Source organism: Amblyraja radiata, chromosome 22 (genome assembly GCF_010909765.2).
Source record: "Amblyraja radiata isolate CabotCenter1 chromosome 22, sAmbRad1.1.pri, whole genome shotgun sequence".
Lineage (NCBI taxonomy): Eukaryota > Metazoa > Chordata > Chondrichthyes > Rajiformes > Rajidae > Amblyraja > Amblyraja radiata.
The window spans coordinates 23643238-23665015 of NC_045977.1; the positions used below are offsets into that span (position 1 = coordinate 23643238).

Here is a 21778-nt window from a genome sequence, read left to right on the forward strand (position 1 = left end):
CCTGAAACTCTCATCTTGTGTTTCCATCTTTTACACTGGGCAATTACCGAACTTGCTTTAGGTCTTTGAAGAATCTCCACCTCCTTTAAAGACACAACAGAGAAACAAAGCCAATTAGGGACTTTCATTTCCACTAATGTTTAGCCGGATTCCTTAAATCCTTTGTATTTTTTGACATGTTATCCATTTTTAAGCTTGGCCTTCCCAGTGAGTGGATATTCTTTCTGCCGTGCCCATTCATACAATCATAACAGCATAAAACATGCCCAGCAACTCTTCGGGAGACAAGAGGGACTGTAGATGCTGAATAGAGCAAAAACTAAACTGCTGGAAGAGTTCAGGAAGTTGGGCAATTGTCTCTGAGGCAAGGGGATGGTTGATGTTTCAGGTGGAGACCCTGCATCAGGATTTTTTGATAGAAGTGGGCAGTGAAGGATTGGGACAATCTCAGGTTGGAGACAATCTGATGTGATGAGATCTGTAACAATTCAACAGACAGTGGCCTGGTGTCCGTTGGTGGTGTCATGGTCCAGTGGGGGAGTGCCGAGAGCTGCCATCTGACCTCTGTAAGGTAGTCAGTACGTCAGACCGCAATGCACAGCCCTAGTCTGCTGCTTTGACGATGAGTTGAGATTTGTGAAAATTGCACAGAATCCTCGTGCAGGGTCTTGCCCTGACCACCCCATTGCTGCCACAGATGCTGCTCGACCAATAGTTTGTTTCAACTCATCAAGACTGCTCCTTCAAAGAACAATCAGTTAATTCCATCCACTGCTGCCTCCCCACATCCGCACATTTGTCTGCTGCAAGATTTATATTTCTCCTTTGCGAAGGCTTCCTTTGAAACTGTTCCTACCAGTCCATTACGCTGTGTGTTCCAAATACCAACCACTAGTTCCATTAAAAAAACCTACTCCTGCATGTTGCCTCTGGCTCATTAACCAGTCACCTTGGGTCTAGTGCCCAAGTTTCAGCCACTGAAGGAAAGATTAGTCAATTAAATAAAATGCTGGAAACACTCAGCAGCCTCTGTGGAAGGCAAAACAGAGGTATTGTTTTAGATCACAATATCATTTTTTTAAACTAATCAAAATTAATTATATTTAGAATAAAAATTATAAACAAAACAAGATCTGTGCAAAACTTTTATCGACATTTTCAGAAGCTACACATATATCGTATTGTGGTGTTAACAAATATTTTACTTGGCACCCTTGCCATTCATGTGGTCCCCTGGGTTGATCACAGTATCATACAGCATGGAAACAGGCCATTCGGCCCAACACATCCACACTAATTAATGGGACCCATCCATATTGACCTGCTGTCCAGCACTTGCTATCCAGGGTCTCAATTTTCAAACATAAAATTATAGAAAAGCATTGTGACGGTGCGGATCTTTTAAATATTTGATGCTTTTTTGGAAAGTATCAATTTCTTATCTTTTATAGAAGTGTGTAGATTTTTGCAGGTTTTGGCCCAGAGCTATGTGCATTGTTGTTGTTTGAATAGCACATGTGGTATGAGCTGTAGACCATTGGTTCCCACTGCAATTGGAGCCTTATGCCAGCATCTTAGGTCTTTAGAGAAGGTGCAGAGTCTAGCACAGTGCTCGCACTGAAAGAATGGAGAAATGCACTAATCAGCAGTCTGCTAGTTTATGCATTTGTGGGTATTTCCGGTATTGGACAGTGAAGAAGAATATATAGAAGTACAGCAGCATCTTGAACAACTGGGCCAAGGAATGGCAGGTGGAGTTTAATTCAGATAAATACAAATTATTGTCTTTGTGTTTAATGTTTTTGATTTACCATGCATCAATTCCAAGAGACATGCAGTAAGTTGCATCAACCACTATACCCGGCCATCTGACCTCACAAAGACTGTTGAGGTCCATCAGTTAACAAAGACTTTGACTTCAATCTGAACATCAATCTCTAATAGAGTTTCCCACAGTAACTCCTCATTGTCCAATGTCTGCTACGTTTTTGCCATAATTTTACCAACAAATCTTTAGCAGCAAGTCTCCCAGATTGGGAATTGCATGTTTTTGGTTGGAGAGATACGTGTGTGGGCTGGACTGGTGACCAGTCACTGCGCTAACAGGTAGGTGTGTGTTGTGATTAATGGAAACCACTGCGACACCATGCATGCATCTTTTTGTCGTCTGCAGTTTGATTAGTTACCAAGAGTTGATTGTTCCCCACATCCTGTCGTCTGTCATACTAACAGGAAGACAAAAAAAAATTTCAAGCACAGGAAGAAGTGTGACGAATGGAAGGCGAACAGGTTTGTCTCATCGAGATGTTGATGAATGTGTAAAAGTTTGCTGGGTGCAGCGAGGCAGCTCTGGGACCAGTGGACATCCAATTCTGCTGCAGCAAGTTCTTCCATTGCCTCGGTTTTAAATGTAGAGTAAATAGGCAGCCTGGTCTGATCAGAACTCCGTGCGTAGGCATGCCTGTGGTTTCCTACCACCTACCAAGAACCTGCCAGCAGTCTCTCTTCGAACAGTCAATAACATTTGAAAAGGAAACACTCTAACGGCTACGGTGAATTTGGCTCGCAATACTCAGGACTCTCCGACAGACTTTACTCGTCTTTACTCCACCTTTGGTGCTATTTCTGCTAACATTCATGGTACATGAGGTAAGTGCTCCTTTTGGCACAATCTCTTGTAAACACAAACAATTCATGCAGAACAGTGTTGTTGGTGCATCACTTCAATGGTTACAGCACATGATTCCATCTGCATGTCAGAAAGCGAATGTTGCCTGTGATACAGGCGTGGGCGGCAGTAGGCTGCAGGTGTTGGAGGAAGACAGTAGGAATGCAATGTCTACATCTTTAGCAGCTGGAGGGGGGTCAGAGTAGTGTGGGTGATGGAGGGGTCGGTGTAGTGGTGTAGTCGCTATAGGGGTCAGTATTCTGTCTGTTGCATGGATCAGTGTACTGTAGCGGATGGACTGTGCTGGAGAGGTCAGTGTTCTGTTTGTTGGAGGAGTCAGTGTTTGATGGTAGATGGATGAAAGGACAATGCTGGAGGGGTGAGTGCACTGTAGCAGATGGAGTGGGCCCTGTCACACATCGTTTGGCATCAGCTGGTACACAGCCCATCTACTCGGCACTTGGACTGGGTTTGAGCCAAGCCCTTCCCCACAGGAAAAGCTCCATGTAAACGAGTCCGTACCGTCAGTTCCCAAGGTGTTAGCTTACAAGCACATCACTACCCTAATTTGGTCATACTGAGGATTTGATTTTGTCAGCGTAGGTGTGTCTCGGGAGTGACCTAATTAATGTGTTCAAAATGATTGAAGTTGAGGTTGTGGAAAGAACAAGGGAGTGTTTTGTAAAATTCAAGCCACCTGTTTATGGATTGTGTCTAGAAGTATTGCTTCAAATGAAGGGAGCAGGGATGTAGAGAACTCTTCTGCAGAAGGGTATTCCAAGGGGTTGGTTTGTGGAGTCTCCACAGCAGTCGGTGTAAAGGGTAGGACGTGACAAGGAACTGGCCTCAGTCCAGCGAGATTTCCAGCGACCTGCTGGGACAGAGATCCATGGCAACAAAAGTTGACAAGCGCAGAATAGGACAATGTCATGTTGAGGACGAACGATAAACGCAAGGAAATCATACCACGACTGTCAAAATCTAAAACCATAAATATAGACCACAGGGTTATTAGGGGCAGATAGGCTGGGAGAGTTTTTTTTTTAGTTTAGAGATAGAGCATGGAAACAGGCCATTTGCTCACCGAGTCCACACAAACCATTGATCACCCATTCACCCCAGTTCTATGTTATCCCACTTATCCCACAATGTTTAGAAACCAATTAACCTACATACCTGCACATCTTTGCGATGTGGGAGGAAATGGGAGTACCCAGAGGGACTCCACACAGCACTCAAGGTCAGGATCGAACCGTGGTCTGTGGCGCTGTGAGGCAACAGCACTACCTGCTGTGTCGCTGTGTGTTCTAGACCTCTGATGCTTCTTCTGCTTTCCTTTTCATTTGGAAATCACTGGGAAGGCTGCAACTCGACTGGACAGATGAGGTGGTCAAGATGCAGATTCCACATGATTCTCCGTGCTTAATGAGCACTCAGCCTCTCTGCAGCAAGACCACGTTGCAGCAAGGACAACAGCCTGAAATTTGCTGTTATTCCTCAATTAGTATTTCACCTCTGTATTTACCGAGGAGAAAGACAGTAGGACTGAGGAACTTGGGGCAGTCAATGGAAGTGCCTTGAGAGCAGTCAATGTTACCATTGAAGAAGTACTAAAGGTACTATCGTGTATGAAGGTCAGAGCCTGATCAAATATATCCGAGGACATTGTGGAAAGCTAGAGAAGAAATTGCAGGAGCCCTGGTTGAAATTTACGAGTTGTCCTTAAATACAGGAGAGGTATTGGAAGACTGGAGGGTGGCAAATGTTGTGCCTCTTTTCAAGAAGGGCTGCAGGGAAAATGCTGGGAACTATGGGCCGGTGAGACAATAGACAATAGGTGCAGGAGTAGGCCATTCGGCCCTTCAAGCCAGCACCGCCATTCAATGTGATCATGGCTGATCATCCCCAATCAGTACCCCGTTCCTGCCTTTTCCCCATATCCCCTGACTCCGCAATCTTTAAGAGCCCTATCCAGCTCTCTCTTGAAAGCATCCAGAGAACCTGCCTCCACCACCCTCTGAGGCAGAGATTTCTCACAACTCTCTGTGAGAAAAAGTGTTTCCTCGTCTCCGTTCTAAATGGCTTACCCCTTATTCCTAAACTGTGGCCTTAAACTGGACTCCCCCAACATTGGGAACATGTTTCCTGCCTCCAGCGTGTCCAAACCCTTAACAATCTTATATGTTTCAATAAGATCCCCTCTCATCCTTCTAAACTCCCGAGTGTACAAGCCCAGCTGCTTCATTCTCTCAGCATATGACAGTCCCGCCATCCCGGGAATTAACCTTGTAAACTTATGCTGCACTCCCTCAATAGCAAGAATGTCCTTCCTCAAATGAGGGGACCAAATCTGCACACAATACTCCAGGTGTGGTCTCACTAGGGCTCTGTACAACTGCAGAAGGACCTCTTTGCTCCTATACTCGACTCCTCTTGTTATAAAGGCCAACATGCCATTTGCTTTCTTCATTACCTGCTGTACCTGCATGCTTACTTTCATAGACTGATGAACAAAGACCCCTAGATTCCACTGTACTTCCCCTTTTCCCAACTTGAAGCCGTTTAGATAGTAATCTGCCTTCCTGTTTTTGCTACCAATGTGGATAACCTCACATTTCTCCACATTAAACGTCATCTGCCATGCATCCGCCCACTCCCCCAACCTGCCCAAGTCACCCTGCATTCTCATAGCATCCTCCTCACAGTTCACACTGCCACCCAGCTTTGTGTCATCTGGAAATTTGCTAATGTTACTTTGAATCACTTCATCCAAATCATTGATGTATAGTGTAAATAGCTGTGGTCCCAGCACCGAGACTTGCGGTACCCCACTAGTCACTGCCTGCCATTCTGAAAGGGACCCGTTAATCCCCACTCTCTGTTTCCTGTCTGCCAATCAATTTTCTATCCATGTCAGCACTCGACCCCCAATACCATGTGCCCTAAGTTTACCCACTAATCTCCTATGTGGGACCTTATCAAATGCTTTCTGAAAGTCCAGGTACACTACATCCACTGGCTCTCCCTTGCCCATTTTCCTAGTTACATCTTCAAAAAAGATCAAGCATGATTTCCCCTTCGTAAATCCAGTTTAAGCTTAACATCTGTAGTTGGAAAGTTACTAGAGAGTATTCTGAGGGATAGGTTTAACAGGCATTTGGATGGGCAAGGGCTGATTAGGAATAGTCAGCATGGTTTTGTACGTGGGAAAGTTAGATTGCATAGGATCGAAGGAGGGATAGCTGAATGGATAGCAAATTGGCTTCGTGGAAGGAAGCAGAGGGTGATGGTGGAAGGTTGCTTCTTGGACTGGAGGCCTGTGACTAGTGATGTGCCTCAGGGTTTGGTGCTGGGCCCATTACTGTTTGTCATCTACATCAATGATTTGGAGGAGACCATACAGGGCTAGATTAGCAAGTTTGCTGATGATACAAAAGTGGGTGGTTTTGCAGATAGTGAAGATGGTTGTGAAAGATTGCAGTAGGATCTTGATTGATTGTCCAGATGGGCTGCGGAATGGTTGATGAAATTTAATACCGAGAAATGCGAGGTTTTGCATTTTGGGACGTCTAACAAGGGCAGGACTTGCACAGTAAATGCTAGGCCTCTGGGAGTATTGTAGAGCAGAGGGATCTAGGAGTACAGGTGCATGGTTCCTTGAAGATAACTTCTTCACACAAAGGGTGATGGGTGCATGGAAAAAGCTGCCAAAGGTAGTAGTTGCGGCTGGGATTATCTCATCATTTAAGAAAGTTAGACAGGTACATGGATAGGACAAGTTTGTAGGGGTATGGACCAAGCACAGGCAGGTGGAACTAGTGTAGCCGGGAAATGTTGGCCGGCATGGGCAAGTTGGGCTGAAGGGCCTGTTTCCAAACGGTATGACTATATACTTTGAGGAGTCCTCACCGTATGAAAGGTGCAACCTCCTTGTTTTTCATTGGGTAGCAGAAGCTCTGAACCTAACCTGTGCCATGCCTAATGGAGTGCTCAGGATATTTAGTGCAATGCTCTAGGGACCAAAGATGATTTGAGTGAATGGGAGGAGACGGAGGTCATTTTATATTCTACATTAACAATTTAGAGACAGGCCGATGCAGAAATGGAGGGATTGCTGATCTGATTGCAGATATCCCACGCAGAGTGCGTCTGCAAGGCCCTGAAACAGCACGCATGTGGTTTCATGGTTTCCGGGCTCAGAACGTTAATTAGAGACTTGTTCATGACCCCAAATGTGTGCAGTGTTTAATTAAAAAACATTTTAGTAATGTTGAAATATTTAGAGCCAATGAAATTCAGTCAGTGATTCCAAAAGAAGTTTGAATGTATCAACGTTTTAAGAGTATTATTTGTTTGCCTGAGAACGTCTGCAGTTTTGTGTTGGTGCAGATTTATAACTTCTGCTTAATGTCTTTGAGATGTACAGGTTTGGAAATAAGGGAAGGGCAATAAGGGAAATAAGTCAAGGTGGCACAGCTTCAGTGACCCATATTTGATCCTGACCTCTGGTGCCATTTGTGTGAGGTTTGCATATTCTTCCTGTCCTCACCTGGGTTTTCACTTTGGGTTTCTCTCAATTGCCAAAGACTTCTAATTGGAAGCTTAATTGTCTGCTTCAAGCTGCCCCTAAGGCAGGTGGGTGGAAAAATAATCGGTGGGATACCGATGGGTGTGAGAGGGATTGGTATAGATTGTGTGCTTATCAGCACAGATGGGCTGAATGGCCTGTTGCCACACTCCATGACGCTATGCCTTCCTGTTTGAATCCCTCTACCAGATTTCCACATCGACAACAGCGCAAAAAGATAATCACACAGTAACTAATAATCCTCCATGTGATCGTGATCCATCCTTGTTCTTCCTGAGTTCTTTAACCTAATTGGCCAAACCATTTTTTCCTGAGGTCTCTGATAGAAACATATAAAATTATGAGAGGCATAGATACGGTAGACAGACCTTTTTTCCCAGGGTGGAAATGTCAAAATTAAAGGGCACTGCTTAAGATGAGGGGGGCAAACTCTAAAGGACTTATGCAGGTTAAGTTTTTTATACAGCAAGTGGTGGGTGCTTGCAACGAGCTGCCAAGGATGCTGTTGGAGGTAGATGCGATTGTGGCATTTAAGAGGCTTTTGGATTTGCAGTGAATGGAGGGATATGGTTCATGCGCAGGCAAAGGAGATTATTTTAATTTGGCATCATGTTCAGCACATACATTGTTAGCTGAAGGGCCTTTACTTTCTTCCTTCAATATGTTCCGTGTTCTAAATGGTGGAAGAAATGAAAGGGAAATAATGGATGTGGTGCATTTGGAACTGTAGAGATTGACTGCCTTCGATAAAGTGCCATGTAAGAGATTAGAGCATAGAATATTGGGGCAAGTGTGTAGATGATTGCTTGCCAAATAACTCAATCCGAGGTTTCCCCATCTGGAAATCATGGCTGAACCAGGAGGTCCACTCCCTAGGGAAGTTCAAGTCTGGTGATCCTGATATGCTCAGCGAATCCAGGTATGATCTTGGCAAAGCCACCAGGGACACCAAGAGACAACTCCAGACCAAGCTAGAGTTCCAGACCAACCACACAGACACCTGTCGATTGTGGCAAGGCTTGCATGCTATGACAGTCTACAGTCAGATACAATAAGTGGCAATAATGCAAGGACAGCTTCTTCCCCACTGTTATCAGGCTCCCGAACCAACCTAGGGTTAGCGTTGACTTTTTGTGTGCTATGGATGAATTTCCGATCTGCCAATTTACTATGTTGTAGCAATTACACTTTTTTATCTGCACTTTCTCAGTAACTGCAAAACGATACTCTGCACGCTGTTTCTTTTCTCCTTTGCATTGCCCGATGTACTCACGTATGGTATGATTTGACTGGATTGTTGGCCTGTATAACAAGAGGAATCAAATATAGGAGCAAAGAGGTCCTTCTGCAGTTGTACAGAGCCCTAGTGAGACCACACCTCGAGTATTGTGTGCAGTTTTGGTCCCCTAATTTGAGGAAGGACATTCTTGCTATTGAGGGAGTGCAGCGTAGGTTTACAAGGTTAATTCCCGGGATGGCGGGACTGTCATATGCTGAGAGAATGGAGCAGCTGGGCTTGTGCACTCTGGAGTTTAGAAGGATGAGAGGGTATCTCATTGAAACATATAAGATTGTTAAGGGTTTGGACACGCTAAATGCAGGAAACATGTTCCCGATGTTGGGGGAGTCCAGAACCAGGGGCCACAGTTTAAGAATAAGGAGTAAGCCATTTTGAACGGAGACGAGGAAACACTTTTTCTCACAGAGAGTTGTGAGTCTGTGGAATTCTCTGCCTCAGAGAGCGGTGGAGGCAGGTTCTCTGGATGCTTTCAAGAGAGAGCTAGATAGGGCTCTTAAAAATAGCGGAGTCAGGGGATATGGGGAGAAGGCAGGAATGGGGTACTGATTGGGGATGGTCAGCCATGATCACATTAAATGGCGGTGCTGACTCGAAGGGCCGAATGGCCTACTCCTGCACCTATTGTCTATTGCCTATTGGATTGCATGCAAACAAGGTTTCTCGCTGTATCTCGGTACACTTGACAATAATAAACCAACACCAATATACTGGCATAGATTGAGGATTAGTTAACCTTTGGTAAACACAGAATAGGGACTAAGGGGTGTTTTGTGTTGGGAGGCTGTGACGAGTGGGTGCTGCAAGGATCAATGCTGGGGTGCAGCTGTTCACCAACAAGACGAGGGGCCAAGTGTAATATATTCAGTTTCTTGGCAATACCACACAGGATGGCTGTGTGTGTTAGGAGATGGATGCAGGGAAGCTTCAGGTGAATATCGGTAGGTTTAAAGAATGGGTGGGAACATCGAGGATGGAACAGTGGTATACCTGCCAAACTGTGAGAGTCATAGAGTTTATAAAGCACGGAAACAGGCCCTTCGGCCCAACTCGTCCAGGCCAATCAAGATGTCCCATTTGCCTGCATTTGGCCCCTATCCCTGTAAATATTTCCTATCCATGTACCTGTCCAAGTGTCTTTAAAATGCTGTTACAGTACCTGCCTCAACTACCTCCTCTGGCAGCTCACTACCTTCTGAGTGAAAAAGTTGCCCCCTAGGTCCCACTCTCAGCTTAAACTATGTTCTCTGGTTCTTGATTCTCCTACTCTGGGTAAAAGACTATGTGCATTCACCTTGTCTAGTTCCCTCATGATCTTATACGCCTCGAAAAGATCACCACTTAGCCTCTAGGGAATTAAGTCACAGCCTCCCAAACCATTCTCTACAGATCCGGCCCTCAAGTGCTGGCAACATCTATGTAAATCATCATTGCACTCTTTCCAGCTTATTGATTGAAAGATATTGGTGTTAAGGGGTTCTGATGTCCTTGTACATGCATCAATGAAAGTTGACATGCAGATACAGCAAGCATAGGAAGGCAAACACCATGCTGGTGTTTATTGCGGGAGGGGTGCAAGATGACCACTGAGGTCAGATACTGTAGGTTACTTGAGTGACCATTCCTAAAGGATTGTGTATTGTTGTCGTCACCTTATCTGAGGAATGAGAGAATACAAAACTGAAACAGAGTTCTTAAAGGATCCATGTGGACGGAAGTGTAGACAACGTAACTGTGGGAGTCCGAGAATCGGTAGAAATTGGAAAAGGATCAATCCCCCTCATGTCATTACGGCAGGGAGCATCAATTCCTGGCCAGTTCTGAGGATGCAGAGCCCAGGAATCACGGAATGTTAATGTGCAGTTTCAGCGAACAATCCCAAGACAATCTGTGTGTTGGCCTTTATTGCAAAAAGGGATTGAATACACGAGCAGAGGCAATCACACACTGCAGGAAGAACTCAGTGAATCAGGCAGCCTCTGTGGAAGGAAGGCCACCTGGCCCGCTGAGTCCTCCAGCACTTTGTGATTAATTTAAGATTAGTTTAGTTTAGTTTATTGCCACGTGCACCAAGGTACTGTGAAAAGCTTTTGTTGCGTGCTAACCAGTCAGCGGAAAGACTATACAGTATATGATTACTATATAGTAATGAAAGTTACTATGTTAGATGTGGCCGAGGGTGTTAGGTGTGGCCCTTGTGGCTAAAGGGATCAGGGGGTATGGAGAGAAGGCAGGTACAAGATACTGAGTTGGATGATCAGCCATGATCATATTGAATGGTGGTGCAGGCTCGAAGGGCCGAATGGCCTACTCCTGCACCTATTTTCTATGTTTCTATGTTTCTATTGTATAGTCTCTGGGTAACTATATGAAACCATCCACACTATAGATTTATGATGAAGTGAATAACATTTAGTGCAAGATAAATGTCCAGTAAAGTCTGCTTAAAATTAGTCTGAGGGTCTCCAGTAAGGTAGATGGTAGCTCAGGGACGCTCTCTAGTTGTTGATAGGATGATTCAGTTGCCTGATGACAGCTGGTAAGAAACTGTCCCTGAAACTGGAGGTGTGTGTTTTCACACTTCTGTACCTCTCGCCTTATGGGAGCGGGGAGGTGACCGAGGTGAGATTCGTCCTTGATTATGATGGTTCCAGCATCCGAGGTTCCTTGTGTCACAGCAGAGACATCTTGCTCCAATTGTACAGTGCTCTGGTGAGACCATGGCTTGAATCTTGAGCAAAGGACCGAAGGGCTTGTAATGGAGGGAATGTAGTGAGAATTGATTCTTGAGGCAGCCAAGCTTTTTTAGTATTAGGCAGAATAAGCCCTCATACTCTTGAGTTTATAATAATATTTTTATCATTTATGATTGTTGAATTTAAAAGGGGAGTTTGGGTAAAGTAAAGTAAAATCAAGGTGATGAGTGATGTGATTGGTATTTATTAGTTACGAGGGTTAAGCCGGTCACATCATGAAGAGGTTTCCTGCCTCTCAACTCCTGCACACCGTAGGTGTTGCTCAGCACTGTCTGAGAAGCTGAGGAGATCTCCCCAATAACCTGACATCAATCAGTCCACAAGCAATATCACTAAAGAGAAGACACAAGGAATTGCAGATGCTGGAATCTTTAGCAAAACACCAAGAGTTGGAAGAACTTAGATGGTCAGGCAGTGTCCGCGGAGGGATTGGACAGACAAGGTTTTGGGTTAATCTGAAGAAGGGTCCAGATCCGACACGTCTCCTGTGCATTTCCTCCATAGATGCTGTCTGACTTTGTGTTTTGCTCACTAAAAAGAACATTGGGTCTTGCCGTGCACAACTTGCTTTTTGTTGCAAGTGATGTATAAATGTAGAGAATGCTCGTAGAATTTAGCAGGCTAGGCACCCCCTGTGGAAAGGAAAACAGTTAATATTTCAGCGTGATACAGAGTTCTGGATTCTTAATTAATTGCTTTGCTTTGGCCCCTCTGACAGTTATCGAAGAAGAGATGAAGGCTTGATCTGGAAGAAAATCATACAAATTACCCTGAAGTGACATGGTTTTGTGCATTGAATTAAAACCTGGCATTGTCTTGCAGCAGCATGGAGAAAGGGTGAGCTGAATGGCAGCGGTGGACAATGCGGTGCAGATTGTGACGTCAAGTGATTCCCGGATGGTCTGTGTTGGAGCTGGTGCCAGGGAAGGGTCAACATTGTCCGAACCAGAAGCAGCAGCACGAAGGTTGACAGATGACGTTGCACAACATTGGAAGAAGCCATCTGCATATCCCCAAGCCGCAGCCTATGTGACACGATGGAAGGTATGTCTGCTGTCAAGTTCACTGTAGTAACACTGACCATCAAACCCACATGGTACACTACCCAACGGAGAATATCTGCCATCTTAACCGGAACACAAAGTGCAAGAGTAACTCAGCGGGTCCAGCAGCATCTCTGGAGGACATGGATAGGCGACATTTTCGGTCGACACTGCTCTTCAGACTTCTCCAGAAACGTTGCCGGGAACCGCTAAGTTACTGCAGCACTTTGTATTTTATGCAGGATTCCAGCATTTGCAGTTCCTTGTGTCTGCCATCTTATAGAAACATACAAAATTCTTAAGGGGTTGGACAGGCTAAATGCAGGAAGATTGTTCCCGATGTTGGGGAAGTCCAGAACAAGGGGTCACAGTTTAAGGATAAGGGGGAAATCTTTTAGGACCGAGATGAGGAAAACATTTTTCACACAGAGAGTGGTGAATCTCTGGAATTCTCTGCCACAGAAGGTAGTTGAGGACAGTTCATTGGCTATTTTTAAGAGGGAGTTAGATGTGGCCCTTGTGGCTAAAGGGATCAGGGGGTATGGAGAGAAGGCAGGTACAGGATACTGAGTTGGATGATCAGCCATGATCATATTGAATGGCGGTGCAGGCTCAAGGGGCCGAATGGCCTACTCTTGCACCTATTTTCTATGTTTCTATGTTTCTATGCCCATCTCTCTCCAGTCCCTCAACAATGTGGTTGATTTTACATGTGCTTTGAAATAGCCCAGTAAAGCCACAGTTGTACCAGACGACATTGGTCTTCACCACACCGACTGTGGCATCGAGGTTGCCCGTCAACCCAGCAGGTGCCCGTCACTCCAGGAGTTAGGTTTGGGCAGTACATGTTGCCCTGGCCTGCAATATGTACAATCCCACAAAATCATTGTAAAATATTCTCCCTACTTCATGTCCTCAAAAACCCAGCGACCTCCCAGTGGTAACTGAATAGCAGAGGCGAGAGTTGATGTTAACGTGAACACATATCCATCTGTACAAAGGCTTACCACATCCTCAGGCTTCACAGAGCCTTTGCAGCCATTGTGTTTCAGAAATGTGGTTACTGGTTTTAAGGCAAGCAGCAAGGGAGATGACTTGCACACTGCAAGATGCAAACAGCAGTAAGGGGGTGAGGGCAGTGGGAAATGTTGGCTGAGACACTGGGAGAATTTTAACCCCTTTCCAATAATGTTACAGGATGCATCTGAACCAATGCACTGCAGCAACCAGAGGAACTGGTGGTACTGTAAATCACACTGAAATACTGTAGAGTTCAAGTCAGGGAAAGCCACTATCAAGCTATACATGGCTCTGGTCAGACCGCATCTTGAATGCATTGTTTGATAAACCAAGAGACATTCTAGTGCAAGAGGGAGCCATAACCTGATCACCAGACTCGTTGTCTGAATTGTGTGGAGAGTCTTGGGCACTGGTGTATCAATTAACAAAAGGAGCAGAATAAGTCAGTTGATAATATAAATGTGTTATTCAATGCAGGTGGTGGCTGTAGGTTGGAGAGGTAGGAAAGGAAGAATCATAGGTGAAAACAGTAAAAGACAATTGGTGATACAAGGAACTGCAGATGTTTGAATCTTGAACAGAACACAAAGTGCTGGAGGAGCTCAGCGTCCGTGGAGGGAATGGATAGGCAACATTTCACATTGGGACCCTTTATCAGACTGGTAATTGTTGGTAATTATTAGGGCTGTTGTCAGGAATTGTTTATGGGAAGATTGAGCAATGTGTGGTGAAATCCCCATGTACTGGGCAGTGGAGGTAAAGCCCTGGGCAACTGTGATTGAGTTGACTCATGGTACACTGCTGGAACACTAGGATCTCATCTAGTTACCGTATAGGGATAATGAATTGTGATCATATTGATGGACTTCACTTTAATGCCACTCCAGAATCGCAGCACCTCTGGTACCCGTGACCCGCTCAGTTCTGGACAGAGGTGCACTATTCTCGAGCGTGTGGAGTCAGTCGTGAGAGGAGAGAGTGATGCCCACTGAGGAAGCTGACAGTTTGAGCAAGCATTAGCTGGAAATGAACACTGATGCAAACTGAGAGACCAGACCTGTCTGAATTTAGTCCTTTGTGGTTTTGAGTGCTCAGATCTGACTGTCCCTGTCTGTGTGTCCTGACACCTACTGTAGTCTAGTATTGGATGTCATACCATGACTTGCCATGGCTGGCTGGCAGGCATTAAAGTGAAACTCCTATTATAGTCACTGAGTCCTGGTGTGTGATGTCATGAGATACATGGAGGCACAAGAAACGTCGCCTGTCAGAGTCTGAAGAAGGGTCCTGACCCGAAGCATTGCCTGTCTTTCCCTCCCCAGATGCTGCCAGACCTGCTGAGTTCCTCCAGCACTTTGTGTTTTGATCTCATTAGAGACACGATTCCAGCTATGGTTGTTCGATCCACTCCTTTCCCTGCAATCTCCTCCTGCCTACCGCAATCCTGGATCTCAGTGCGGCACTCTCTGTCCCCCGATACGAGCCGGAATTAATTGTTGGACTATCGGTGGCTGTACTGGGCCCTCACCCCTCCTCGCCTGCTGCCTCTCTCTTCACAATGTTCTTCACACCTACATCGTCACCAAGCCTTTGGCCATCACTCCAATATCCTTATGTGGCTTGGGGGGCCACAGTTGGTGTGATAACGCCTCTTTGAAAGACCTTTGGCTGTTTTGCTATGTTAAGGTGTTCTGGTAACACAAATGGTTGTAGTTAATCTTGTTGAACTTTATATGGAGTATGGAAGGTGAATCTGGATTTTCAATCCCAGTTGTACCTTGTCTGCCTTCCAGGTATTTGGATCAACAGGTATCGGAAGCACCTGGTTAAATCCATCAGTGGGCCCTTTCTGGAGACGATAATTCGCTACATGAAGAGGCAGGATCTGATGAGCACTGAAGAAGTCAATCAGATTCAGGAACTGACCGCCCCATCAGACAAGGCAAAGGCAGTGATCGATGTCCTCGCTGGGAAAGGAAGCACAGCCTCTGAGTCCTTGCAGACCTTCATAGAGACCACTAACTCACAGCTCTATCTTTTAATTACATTCTACGGTGAGATTTCATGTGAACTGTTTACTCCCTTTTCCTGAGACCTCCTGGGGCCTTAGGGCTCAGTCTGACGATGGGTGTCAACCCGAAACATCACCTATTCCTTTTCTCCAGAGATGGTATCTGACCCCTCTGAGTTACTGCAGCTTTTTGTGTCTTCTGTGAAAGGAGATCTCAGGCTCATCCCCCCCTCCCAGAAGCAGAACAAAGCTGGTTGCCTCTTCCTTTCCTCCTTTATCTTCTCCTCTGCTTCTTCCTCCTAACTGCCTACCCAGCCTAATCAGTCAGTCAGATCTGATCAGTCAGTTCAGTCAACAAAAGGTTTTCACTGTACGTCGGTACACGTGACAATAAACTAAACTGAACAGATCTGCAACCAACCACCCACCCTCCACAAGCTGGGGTTAATTGGACTGCAGTATAAATCACTGGCAGAAAGAACGAACCAGCATGCTTGTGATTGTCACTGGCGTTGGTTTTTAAAAAGAGCTTGGCCTCTCAAGCCTGTTCCACCATTTAGTCTGACCTCTGCACCAAATCCCCATAGTCCTCAATCTCTCAAAAATACTGTATATCTTGCCTCATCTTTACATATATCTATTGAGCTAGGATCCAGCGCTCTCTGGGACAGAGTTCTAGAGGTTTACCACCTCTGCAGGAAGAAATCCCTACGTAACTGGAGACACAAGGATCAGCAGATGCTGGAATCCTGAGCCAAACACAAGTGCTGGAGGAACAGTGGATCAGGCAGCACCTGTGGAGAGAATGGACAGGCGACTTTGCAGGTCGGGAAATAGATATGCAATGTTTCAGGCTGGGAATATCGGACCTGTAACGTCACCTGACCATTTTCTTCACAGATTTTACCGGACCTGCTGAGTTAGTCCAGCATTCTGTGTTTTTCTTGCATCTCGGTTTTGTATCACCAGTCCCTTACCTTGAAACTATACTTTCTTATTTTCTTGTGTTGTTCAATCCACAGTGTATGGAACTGATGCGCAAAAATGCCCTGAACTGTATTCTGCACCCTGTACCTTTCTCTTTGCTCTGCCTATTGTACTTGAGTTTGACTTGATTGTATTTCATGTATACTGTTATCTGATCTGTTTGGATAGCATGCAAAACAAAAAGTTTCACTGTACCTCAATACATGTGACAATAAAAAACCTGAACCTCATCTCAATCTCTTTTGTTCTTGTTTAAAGAGCCAATGATACAGAAGCACATGGAGGTCCTGCACGGCAGGTTTGCAAGTGGGAATGAAATCACGGCCCTGTGTGCAAAGCCGTCCCTGGACCGACTTACAAACCTGCTGCTGATCGACGGGCTGACAGACGTCCAACAGAAGGAGCATGATGTCATGCAGATAGAGGCCATCAGGGGTATGAGTAGCAGCTCAAGGCACACGCCTCTGGACCGGCTCTTTCTCCCCTTGTCGAAAGTCAGCATCCCCCCGCGGATTTCGGTGACCGTTGGAGTGGCTGGAATTGGTAAGAGTACGTTGGTAAAGATCCTGGTGTACAAGTGGTTGAAGGGAGAGTTGTACAGAGACGTCACCTTCATATTCCCCTTCATGTTTCGAGAGCTCAACACCTTTGAAAGGATATCAGCAGAAAAGTTGGTCAAGTTGACCTTTCCCCACATTGCCGAAACCAACCATATCCTGAACGGGTCGGCAAAGGTGGTGCTGGTCTTCGATGGGCTGGACGAGTTCAGGTATCCACTGGAGTTCTCAAACTCCCAGATCTGCACTGACCCAAAGAAAGACATCCAAATTGACAACCTGATCACCAACATAATACGGGGCAACATCTTCTCCCAGGCAACGGTCTGGATCACCTCGCGTCCTAGCGCAGCCAGCCAGATCCCAGCCGGTCTCGTGGACAGAATGACGGAACTCAGGGGATTCGAGGAAGGTGAGATGAAAGACTTCTTGGAGACAGTCTTTGAAGAGAGGTCCATCGCCACGCGGGTCTTTTCGCACATAAAGGCCCATAAGTCACTCAACATCATGTGCTCCGTGCCTTCCTTCTCTCTGATGATTGGCCTCTCCCTCGCATACTACCTCAGAAGCAACATTGATGGTCACAAGGCTGGCAACTTCCCACAGACTATGACGGAAATCTACACCTATTTCTTCAAAATGGTTCTCAATGGGGATTGGCAGGAAAAGGAGCAGGAGCCACTAAAGATTGAACAAGCCTTCAGCAACAACAAGAAACTGATTTCTAGCCTGAGCAGGCTGGCATTTTATGGGTTAATCAAACGCAAGTTTGTTTTCTACGAGCAGGACATGAAGGCATATGGCATTGACCTCTCATCACTACAGGGAAGCTTGTGCACTAAGATCTTTGCCAAGGATGAGTCCAATATCTGTACAGTTTACTATTTTATACACAACACCTTGCAGGAGTACCTGGCCGCCACCTACTATTACACAGCTGCCAAAAGGGCCATCTTTGACCTGTTCACTGAGAGCACTATGTCTTGGCCCAAGATCGGCTTCCACAATCACTTTAAGAACGCGGTGAGCAAGTCGCTGCAGTCCGAGGACGGTCACCTGGACATCTTTGTGCGCTTCCTCTCGGGCCTCCTCTCACCGGAGGTGAACAGGTTGCTGCAGGGCCTGCTCCTCACCAAGGACGAGCACCACAGCTACCGCACCCAGGCGGCGCATCACCTGCAAGGCTGCCTCAACACCGACTATGTCATCTCCTCCAGGACCGTCAACATCATGCACTGCCTGCACGAGCTGCGGCACACCGACATCGCCAAAGGGGTGGCGGACGCGCTGCGGGAAGGCAACCTGGCCGGGAAACTCACGCCCGTCAACTGCTCGGCTCTCGCCTACCTCCTGCAGGTCTCTGAGGAGTGCATGGAGGAGACCAACCTCTCCAACTGCCTCAGCTACAACATCTTCAAGAGCTTGCTCCCCCGCCTCCTCTACTGCCACAACCTCAGGTACAGGCTTTTAAACAGAGAGTGGTGGGGGCCTGGAAAATGCTGCCAGGGGCGGTGGTGGAGGCAGATGCAATACTGACGTTTAACAGGCTTATGAATAGGCAGATGGATATGCATGTACTGATCTACGTTATATGTAGAAACAAGGAACTGCAGATGCTGGTATATACAAAAGGACACAAAGTCTGAAGAAGGGTCCCATTCCAAAACGCCACTATCCATGTTCTCCAGAGATGCTGCCTAACTTGATGAGTTACTCCAGCACCTCTCTGCTCTGAGTAACTGGAGAAACAGACTGCTGCACTGTCAGGGGTACTGTACAGAGGGATTGCTGCACTGCCTGAAGTAATCCCTTCTGCTTATGCGTGATCCCTCCATTCCCTGCATATCCATCTGCCTATCTAAAAACCTCTTCAACACCACTATCATATCTGCCTCTGCCTCCACCACCACCTTTGGCAGTGCATTCCATGCACCCAACACCCTCTGTGTAAGAAAACATGCCCTGCACATCTCCTTTAAACGTTTCCCTTTTTCCTTGCACTCTAGTCTTTGATATTTCCACCTTGGGAAAAAGGTTGTGACTGTCTACCATATCAATGGGGCTTATAATTGTATATCCTTCTATCATGTCTGCACACAGCCTCTGATGCTCCAGAGAAAACAATCCAAGTTTATTCAACTTCTCCTTATACTGTAGCTTATACCCTCTAATCCAGGCTGCATTCCAGTAAACCCTCTCAGTTGTGACTGAAGGAGTGTTGTACTGTGGAGGTTTTTGACTGAAGGAATGTTGTACTGCGGAGGTCTCACTGGAGGAGTGCTGTACTGTGGAGGTCTCATTGAAGGAGTGCTGTACTGTGGAGGTCTCACTGAGTGTTGTACTGTCGAGGGCTCATTGAAGGAGTGTTGTACTGTGAGGATCTGAAGGAAGGTTTGTATTGCACAGGCCATTGGTTATAATGTGATTTCAATCGGCTCAACTAGAGAACCATTTAAAAGTTACTTTGGAAATTGACAAGCTGTCTTGGAGATAATAGTTTGCATGTAGCCTCCCCGCAGATATCAGGCACCATTGTCTCTAAGAACACAGCTGATAGTTTCACTGTGGGTGGCGATTGATTTTGACACTTGTGCAACAATACTCTATTAAACAATGTAATATATAGCTTTTAGAATTTTTGCCTTGCACTATCAAAAATAAGTGCTATTAAAAAGGCCTTTCTTTTTGAAAATATGCAGATAAAAGAACCTTGCGAGTTCAGATAATTGCGAGTCTGAAACTCTCGTGTCCATAACCCCTTTTCAAGAGGGCAGCTGGGATAAGCCAGGTTAGTTCAGGCCAGTGACTGAGACATTAGTGGAATGGAAATATTGGAAACCAATTTGAGGAATGGGGTTAATCTGCTCAGAGAGGCAGGGGTGAATTAGGGATAGTTAGCTTTACTTTATTGACTGGAATCCTGGCTGAATAATTTGATCGATTCTTTGGAGGAGGTGAGTAAGTGTGTCTGGGTGCATAGGCCATTGGACAGTAAAGCCTTTGACGAAGTCCCACATGGAAAGCTGGTCCAAAATGTTAGACCCCATGGAATCAAGGGCAGGTTGGCAAATTGGATCAAAAATTTGGTTTGTCAATAGGAAGCAGAGGGTTATTTGGGGAGGATTGCTTTTAAGATTGGAAGCCTGTGAGCAGTGGTATACAGAGGAATTGATCTGAGACCTTTGCTGTGTAATATAAACATTCATGTCTGGATGTGAATATTGAAGAGAAGATTCATAAGTATGCAGGCGGCAGTGTTGAAAGTGAGGAGAGTAGTGAGGAGACACAATGGTTGGTGAGATGGGCAGAGCAATGGCAGATAGAGTTTAATCCAGAAAACAGGAGGTGGCGTAATTGGAAGGACTGAAAGGCTAGGAAAGACATGATGAATAGTTGGTCCGAGGGGAACATCCAAGGTTTTCCATAAGCCAGGGTAATGTCCGATTCACCTCTTCCCATTGCGGATGTGGGATTTTAGCAATGAAACTGATGTGCTACAATGCTGAGAATTGTGTTCTGCACGCTGTACCTTCTCCTTTGCTCTACCTATTGTACTTGAATTTGACTCGATTGTGTCTGTGTATAGTATTATCTAATTTGTTTGGATAACAAAGCTTTTAATTGTACCTCAGTACACATGACAATATTAAATCTATTAGGTAGTAAGGAAGGCAGATGGGACACGCTTCATTAGCGGGACATAGAATGTAAGAGCAGGGGAACTGATGGGATGAGTGCGTAAACATTGGGCTGGCCACAGCTAGAGGTCTGTGTGCAATTCTGGTCACCATACGATAGGAAGGCCATGGCTGAAGTGCAGAGAGTGCAGCGGAAATTCTCCAGGAGGTGGAATGACTCAATGATGAGGAGAGACTGGGTAGATTCGGTTTGTTTTCCACATGACAAAGAAGGCTGAGGGGGACTTGGTTGGGCGGTATAAAAGTACAAGAGACCTAGAACAGGGTATTGAGTGAAGAACTTCCATAATCAATGGTGTTAGGTTAAAGGTGATTTCTCACATAGGGGTGGTTGGAATGGGGAATGCAGAGGCTGAGGGAGTGGAGTGGGGAGGTGGGCACTCTCTCATCGAGGTATTACGACCAGCAAATGATTCAGCGGTTACTGACCAAGCCTGAGCAATGAGGTTAGTATAGTTGGCACATGTGGCCGGCACACCCACATGTAACTTCTCCGTACAGTAATTGCCACCTCTCCAAGCGCTCGGTTCCTTTCCGTCACTCATGGAGCCAGGAGTGCTTCTCAGTGATTTGATTTATTTCATAAAGGTTGGAAAACAACCAGTTCAAGGACAACGTAATGGATCTACTGGGGAGCCTGCTGAGTGCCAAGGACTGCCAGATCAGAAGGATTAGGTATGTCCGTCTCTTAATGCCTTCCTGTGTTGGGTAGCAGCCTGGGGCACCTTCAGTCATTCCTGCTGTTGCAACATCCCAGCAGCAAGAGTAAAACACACAAGCAGGCAGCATCTCTGGGTGGGTCGGGACTCTTCTTCTGCAGCTAGTGTGCACTCATGGCTGGGTCTAGGTCGTCATAGCCAACACAAGGGGGCCCTCAGCGTCGGTTTAAGAATAAAAAATGCAATCAAAATATCTCGAACACGAGTGGGACAATAGTTGGCGCTTCCAGTAATGGTCAGCCTTCAGGAGTATATACAGCCTGACCATGTTATCCTTAGTAAAACTTCTACGCCAACTCCCCCCTGTGGGGATGGGCTGGCAGTGGGCAGTGCACGGGATTTGGGGGGTGATGGATGTTGGCTCTGGGCTGGGAGAAAGCGAGGTCATGCCACCGGGCTGGAATAACAGTGTTGGGATGGTAGGCATTGGGCAT

The 21778-nt window shown here is 46.0% G+C and overlaps 1 protein-coding gene across 2 annotated transcripts in view; it reads left to right on the forward strand.

Moving 5' to 3' along the window:
- The first annotated feature begins 2290 nt into the window (after positions 1 to 2290).
- Positions 2291 to 21778, forward strand: part of nlrc3 (NLR family CARD domain containing 3) — a 36429-nt gene continuing 16941 nt past the window's right edge. The window contains exons 1-5 of one of the 2 annotated variants that reach the window (XM_033040716.1): positions 2291 to 2649; positions 12132 to 12353; positions 15166 to 15426; positions 16629 to 18384; positions 21214 to 21300. In XM_033040716.1, coding sequence (XP_032896607.1) covers positions 12347 to 12353; positions 15166 to 15426; positions 16629 to 18384; positions 21214 to 21300 — 2111 coding nt within the window. In that variant the 5' untranslated portion in view covers positions 2291 to 2649; positions 12132 to 12346. The remainder of the gene's footprint in view (positions 2650 to 12131; positions 12354 to 15165; positions 15427 to 16628; positions 18385 to 21213; positions 21301 to 21778) is intronic. The other variant, XM_033040715.1, reaches the window with a different exon arrangement.